Consider the following 7,204-nt stretch of genomic DNA (forward strand, 5'->3'; position numbering starts at 1 on the left):
TCAATATACACAAATCAATTAATATAACTCATCACATCAACAAGAGCAAGGGTAAGAACCACACGATTATCTCAATATATACAGAAAAAACATTTCGACAAGATCCAACACCTCTTTATGAAGAAAGCTCTGGAAAAACCAGGAATCCATAGCACATTCCTCAATATAATAAAGGATGTATATGACAAACCTACAGCCAGCATTATACTTAATGACAAAAAGCTAAAGCCATTTCCTCTAAACTCAGGAATGAGACAAGGAAGTCCACTCTCTCCACTTCTCTTCAATTGAGTATTAGAATGCCTACCTACAGCAATATGACAAAATGCAAACATAAAGGGGATCCAAACAGGGAAAGATGAAGTAAAACTCTCCCTCTTGGCAGATGACATGATCTTGTAGTTAAAGCAACCTGTGGACACCACTCCCAAATTACAAGAGCTCATCTAAAACTTTGGCAAAGCAGCAGGGTATAAAATTAGCCCTCAAAAATTAATGACTTTTCTGCATGCCAACAATGAGAAGAGTGTGGCTGAAATCAGGAAAGCAACTTCTTTTGTCAGAGCCCCACAAAAAATAAAAGACCTAGGAGTTAACTAAAAAAGTGAAGGACCCCTGTGATGAAAACTTTAAAAACTTGAAAAGGGAAATTAAAGCAGAACTAAGGAAGTAGAAATGCCTCCCATGTTCCTGTATTGGGAGGATTAACACCATGAAAATGGCCATACTGCCAAAGGCTATCTACAAATTCAATGCAATACCTGTCAATATCTCAACCCCATTCTTCAAGCAAATAGAAGAAGCAATCCAAAAATTTATATGGAACAATAAAAGACCCTGAATAGCAAAAAGAGTCCTTAGCAGAAAGAACAGTGCTGGAGGAATATCAATACCAAATTTCAAACTCTACTACAAAGCCAAAATAATCAAAACAGCATGGTACTGGCACAAGAACAGACCTGAGGAACAATGGAATAGAACTGAAGATCCAGAAATGAACCCACAGATCTGTATCCACATAATCTTCGATAAGGGAGCTAAACAAATAGAATGGAAGCAAGACAGCCTCTTCAGTAAATGGTGCTGGCAAAATTGGTTAAACACCTGTAGTTGGGGACGGATGGGATGGTAGGGGAAACACAAAGGAAGAGGTAACAATGCTTGATAGGAAATGTACTCATTACCTTACTCGTGTAGCTATAAACCCTCTGTACTCTATTTTTACAATAATATATATAAAGACTTCATTAATAAACGTGCACAAAAGCTTAAATTTCTATAAAGTATGGTCTATTAACCTTTTCCTGTATTCTTTCTATCATGCATAGAAATCTACTCTAATACTATACGTTAATAAATGGGTCTCTCAATTTTTTTCCATCTAAAATATAACTATTATATCCGCTAAAAATTTACTTTGTAATGGTTATTAAGAATATACCCAGCCAGGGGCTTAGCATGCCTATAATCCTAGCTACTCAGGAGGCTGGAATCTGAGGATTGCAGTTCAAAGCCAGCCCAGGCAAATCCATGTGACTCTTATCTCCAGTTAACCACCAGAAAACTGGAAGTGGCACTGTAGCTCAAGAAGTAGAACGCTAGCCTCGAGCTGAAGATCTCAGGGACAGCACACAGGCCCAGAGTTCAAGACCCACGACCAAAAAAGAAAGATATATCCAAATTTATTGATTAATTTTCTAGTGATTTTTCATTCAAGATAGCACATTTTAGCAAATGTTCCATATTTGATACATTTTTAGCTAATTTTGCACACACAGGCTTTGGTGCTCTTAGACTTTTGTTCTAGTCCATTAAAGTCTATTTATAGACTTCCCTAATGACAATTTTTTTTTCCTTGCTCTTTCTGTCCCGATGCTGATTGACCTGCAACCCGACCTTCTCTGCAGTGTCAATTTTGGCCTCTAGAGAGCGTTGCTGCGTAACTTGAACTAAGCTAGAAGCCAAGCAGCCAGCAAACCTTTCGAGGAAGAGCATCTTGCTGTACGGATGGAAGGAAGAGTTAAACTCAGAGATGACTCTGCTCTGTCAGATTCTCTGTAGCTGAACAGGTTCCAGAAAATTCTTCGTCACCTCACATCTGGGACATGAAGCCTACCCTCATCGCAGCACTCCTGATCATGCTGGCATTGAGTGAGTAGTCGCTTCTCATTCAAGCCTTTCTGTGGGTTTTGACATGGAATCATTTTGTCTTCTGCAGTTTCTCTGATCTAGAACTGATGTTTCAGGAGGAATTACAGCCCAGGCAGTAGCTCAGCCTGAGGACCACATCTCTGTCTTCAAAGGAGCCCCTGTGCAGGTGAAGTGCAACTATTCCTATTCTGGGAGTCCTGAGCTCTTCTGGTACATCCAACATCCAGGACAAGGCCTCGAGCTGCTCCTGAAACACATCTCTGGAGGCAGTGCCAAAGGTTTCACGGCCACTCTAAATAAGAGTGAGAAGTCCTTCCACCTGCAGAAGGCCAGGACTCAGGAGGATGACTCAGCCATGTACTACTGTGCCCTGAGCCCACAGTAGCTGCTCTGGCAAAGGAAGCAGAGCACAAACCCTCAGACTTATACAAACTACTTCCTGTCAGCTGTCTGTGGCCACTGTGGGGCTTGCATTTCCAGGTAGCCAAACTGAATTACCTCTTAAAATGAATGTCATAAGTGGTCCGTTAGCTTCAGATTGAGCTCAACTATTTGTCCACAAAGATTCTCATTAGCATCTCTTGTTAAATTAATTTTTTAAATAATTATAGTTTTAGAAATACCCAGAAAAGCACTTTTGCAATAATAACTATATAGCAGAGCAGAATAATCATTATTTTCTAGGTGACCAGGCAGAGTTAAGAAGGGCCAACCACCTTTCTACCTGCTTTGTCCCTCCAGCCACCCACCTGTGTTCCTTACATCCCAGCAGTTTCTCCCAAGCTCTGTAGACTCCACTGTGAATGTTGACCTCTGAAACAAAGTCCTTTGCTCTCAGGCACTTCACATATTCCTACTGCAGTCAAGGGCCATCCTGAGGAAGAAATGAAGTGATTTGAAGAAGGCAACTTTACAATGAACATTGATCATTACAACAGGGAATCAGGTACTGTCTTTACTACTTTTGTGTCACTATGATCAAAATACCTAAGAAAACAATTTAAAGAGGGGATAATTTATTTTTGCACACAGTGTTATAGTTTTCAGTCCATCATGCGAGGGAGAGTTTCACAGAGCAGAGTTGCTTACATCATAGTAGCTAGGAAAGAAGGTGAGAGAGGAGAAGGGGGAGGGGAAAGAGAGAAAAGCAAAGAAAAAGCCTGAGCTACAGGATTGTGCCTTGTGCCACCTATTTTGGGACATCTTGTATTTCCCCATTCCTCACATCTCAAGTTGTGCTTTACTAATCTCTTGGCAAAGCAAAGCTGCTTATAAGTCCAAGTAACCACTTGTGTGGCTGTCAATGCACATGTCTGCCATGTCCCCAGGTGTGCCAAGCTCACCAAGAATTGCAGGGACCCAGCACCATACAGGAAAACCTCATCCTCCTGAAAGTGTCCTTCCAGCCTTGCCTACTGATAAAACTTCGTAGCATGCCAGGAGGCCAAGGAGAAATGTGTACAGGGTGGATTTGCAGCTGAGAGTCACTAAACTGATAACTGGTACGCCACATCCCTTGGGCACACATCTTATTATGCACCTCTGTACACAAATAGTCATGACGTTTTCTTTCCTTCTTTTTTTTCAGATATCAGCAGCAGAAAATTTATTGTCCAAAGCAGTTTGAGGAACTTCGGGCACTAGCCATGGCTTTCCCCAGTAAAAACCAGAGTTCTCTTCAAACTCACTCTACCATAGCAGAAGTGAATTCTGTCACAGCTACTTTAACCTCTTGATTAATAATCTCAAAAATCGCCAAGGGTGTGATTGGCCTTCAACTGTTATACAAGAAAAAATAACAACCCAAGATTAAAATAGGACAAGTTCAGAGGTACCCTTCCAACAGACAGGGATGATCAGAAGGACCATTTTTCTTCCACCTACAATGACCAGAATTGAATATGATTTTCTAATAACCATTGAGGGAGCCTAGGAGGGATTAATTGTGCTATAGGATGGGGATATAAAGTCCTCAGGTAGTTGATCAAGCCCCCTTGGGCTAGTCAGGAAAGACTGAAGGTCTCCAGGTTGTCTGGCAACAGAGGCCATAATTCATGTAGAGTGGGGAAAGGTAGAAAGATGGTTAGACACTTTTCAAGGCATTCTACTACCTTGGAAAAATGTGATGACTGAGTGTCTGGAGTTGAAGAGCTGGTCTACAATCAGGAATAAGAAGTACCCTCGTTTTTTCCATATGTGGGGAATTTAAGCTGGTGTGACCCCTCATATGTGATTTTGGTTATATTCATTTGTTTTAAAATGGCCCTAGAAAATTAATCCTTTTTTATTCTTCTTTTATCATCAAAGCAAATAGTAGTTGGCGCTAGAAACACTGCTTTGAACTGTAACTTCCAGCAGCTGGTCATCCCAAATCTTGAAAATCAGCTTCCGGGCCAGACTCTTCAAAACTCAGCCATTCCCTAGCCATCCTATTAGTACCAGAAACACAAGGGCAAAATTTCTATCCCCACCCAAAGAGAAGAAGGGCAGCTCCTAACCCTCACCTGCCAAACACTGCTCTATGTGCAGAGCTTTGCACTTTCTGTCCTATTCTGTCTGCATATTATTTGCATCCAATTGCCTGACCCTGTTGGGGATTCTGAGACAAACCCAGTTCTTTTCTACTTAATCCAACTAGAGTCCATGTCTCTTGCCCATCCATAGAAACTCTGAGTTACACATAATTTTAGCATTAGGCAAAAAAAAAAAAAAACTTTTTTATTTTCACAGAAGGAGATCACAGATTGTCACTGTTCACACAGTGAGACCTGGGAACATGGTGTCTGGTAGGCAGAAAGTGGACCACACCCTGCGGGTAGAGATAAAGTTTATTGGAAATATCACATGCTTATATACAGCATATAGGCATAGAAAGTCAATCTTCAGTCAGAGGGGCAGAAAGTTCATCATAAACAGTTTTACAGTAATGCAGACAATGAAAGTTAAACTTTGGTCAGTGAGCAGGAAGAGTTAAGCCTCAACAAATGTGAAGCAGTTCTATGGGATCAACGGTTATAAAGAGTAAGCAAAGTGCAAGTGGGTTTCTTTAGGCACACAAAGGGAATATGGAGGCATTGTTTATGAGATTACTCAGAGGAGCATGAGCATTCTGCATGCCTTCACCTGAGGCTTAGGCTTTTTTCTTTTTGCTTATGTGGTGCTGAGGAATCGAACTCAGGGCCTCATGCATGCAAGGCAAGCACTCTACCACTGAGCCACCTTCCCAGCCCCTGGATGTCTGGACTTTTGCCCAGACTTGGAAGGAGTTTTCTCCTTCCCCAGGGGTTGTGCATGCCAGCATATGCACCCTCACAGGACCTAAGTCCTCAGATGGAGTCGTGCAAGCCAATGCCTTTGACAACAGATATTTTCTTAAAGATTAGAGTTATTATACAGATCCTAACAGTATTTCTCAAAGCTGTTCTGTCTCCAGCACTGTTCCTTCATTGATCTCTAGCCTGACTTAAACTGTATACATTCTTACTCTGATCTGGAATCAGAGTTCATAATGGCAGGAAATGCAAACTTCTGCATCAGCTCTGCATTCTTCCTCTTTTCAGATCACATTCTCCTAGCGGAGTGCTGCGGCCATTACCACAGGGCAGGGCCTCCATCTCCTCAGAAGCTCTTGGGTTTCAAGCATCGGGGGGGGGGGGGGAGGGGAAAGAGAGAGAGAGCGTGAGAGAGAGAGAGAGAGAGAGAGAGAGAGAGAGAGAGAGAGAGAGAGTTGAATATAAAATAACACCAAATAAAGAAGCTTGACTCTGACTGGATGGCAAAAAAACCCTAGTACTCTGTGAAGCAGAAGAACTAGATACCTTCTCAGGAACAAGAGGAACCCACACTTGTGCTTGAGGAGCCAGACTCCATTTTAGGGTCCACAGCTGCATCTCCTGTGATCCTCAAAAGCAAGAAGGATGAAAAAATTACTTGAAGTGTTCTTGATAACTCTGTGGCTTCATGTGGCCAGTAAATTGTGACTGCTAGTATGGGAACAGGGACATTGAATTTCAGAGGCCACATGGCTTAGAGTTGAATCTTCTTGTTGAATTTAGAATGTACTCTGGGAACAATTAACTGACTCCCTGGTCTCTGGCTTGTGTTTCTTTCTAGGAGTGAACAGCCAACAAGAAGAGAAAACTCAGACCTTGAGTATCCAACAGGGTGAAAATGCCACCATGAACTGCAGTTACAAATCTGACATAATCACCCTGCAGTGGTACAGACAGGATTCTGGCAGAGGACCCACCATGCTAATTTTAATAAGGTCAAATGAGAGAGAAAGAAGCAGTGGACAGCTAAGAATCACCCTGGACACCTCTGCCAGAAGCAGTTCCCTGTCCATCTTGACTTCCCAGACTGAAGACACTGCTGCTTACTTCTGTGCCACAGATGCACAGTGTTCAGTGTGCACCTGCAGCCTGACTCTAAGCTCAACAGAGCTGCTACCTAGAGGTCCCAGCACTGGGAGAGCTGTGTTATGTCTATGGGGGATCGTCTATGAGATCAGGAAAGTGGAATCCTCTCCCATTGATGATTTCTTGGAAATACCTGACACTTTTTCAAGGGCTAGAATTTGGAGTGGTAAAATGAAATGTCAGGCTCAGATCTGGCCCTCCTGCCAGCTGATCTCAAGCTCATCTTCAATGCAGTGGCTTTCTAAGTCCTCACTTGTTGTGAAGGGCAAGGATTCCTAAGTACCAACTATTCTCTGTTTATGCTCAAGCTAATTAGGAAAGTGAAGTCCGGGGTACTTGGTGAGCATGAGCAAGGACTGCTCAAGACTGGAAGATGCCTTCTAACTATGTAGAGCCTCAGGGCCAAGGCAGGTCTGCGAGATGCTGAGGTCACTCTCACCTACCTGCAGTTCTGGGAAGTGAGATAGATCTCAGGACACACACAGCCATGTCTTCCACTTTACAATGAAGAGTGACAGTGTTTGAGAGGCAGAGAGCTGAATCTTGGAATAATAGAGCCCAAGATCTGACTCTGATCCTGAATGTATGTTTTTAAAAGCCTCATATTTTTCATTAGGAAAATGGAAAAGTATAAG

At 42.4% G+C, this 7,204-nt stretch overlaps 2 gene segments (V, D, J or C); both read left to right on the forward strand.

The window, feature by feature from the left end:
* Positions 1 to 1,877: 1,877 nt before the first annotated feature.
* On the forward strand, positions 1,878 to 2,536 carry LOC122125468. The segment is given in 2 exon segments: positions 1,878 to 2,151; positions 2,247 to 2,536. Coding segments are annotated over 2 exon segments (336 nt in total).
* A 3,408-nt stretch (positions 2,537 to 5,944) lies between these two features.
* LOC122125469 lies at positions 5,945 to 6,848 on the forward strand. The segment is given in 2 exon segments: positions 5,945 to 6,120; positions 6,265 to 6,848. Coding segments are annotated over 2 exon segments (636 nt in total).
* The last annotated feature ends 356 nt before the right edge of the window (positions 6,849 to 7,204 follow it).

This window comes from Dipodomys spectabilis, unplaced genomic scaffold (genome assembly GCF_019054845.1).
Source record: "Dipodomys spectabilis isolate Male_0828 unplaced genomic scaffold, ASM1905484v1 ptg000265l, whole genome shotgun sequence".
NCBI classification, from domain to species: Eukaryota; Metazoa; Chordata; class Mammalia; order Rodentia; family Heteromyidae; genus Dipodomys; species Dipodomys spectabilis.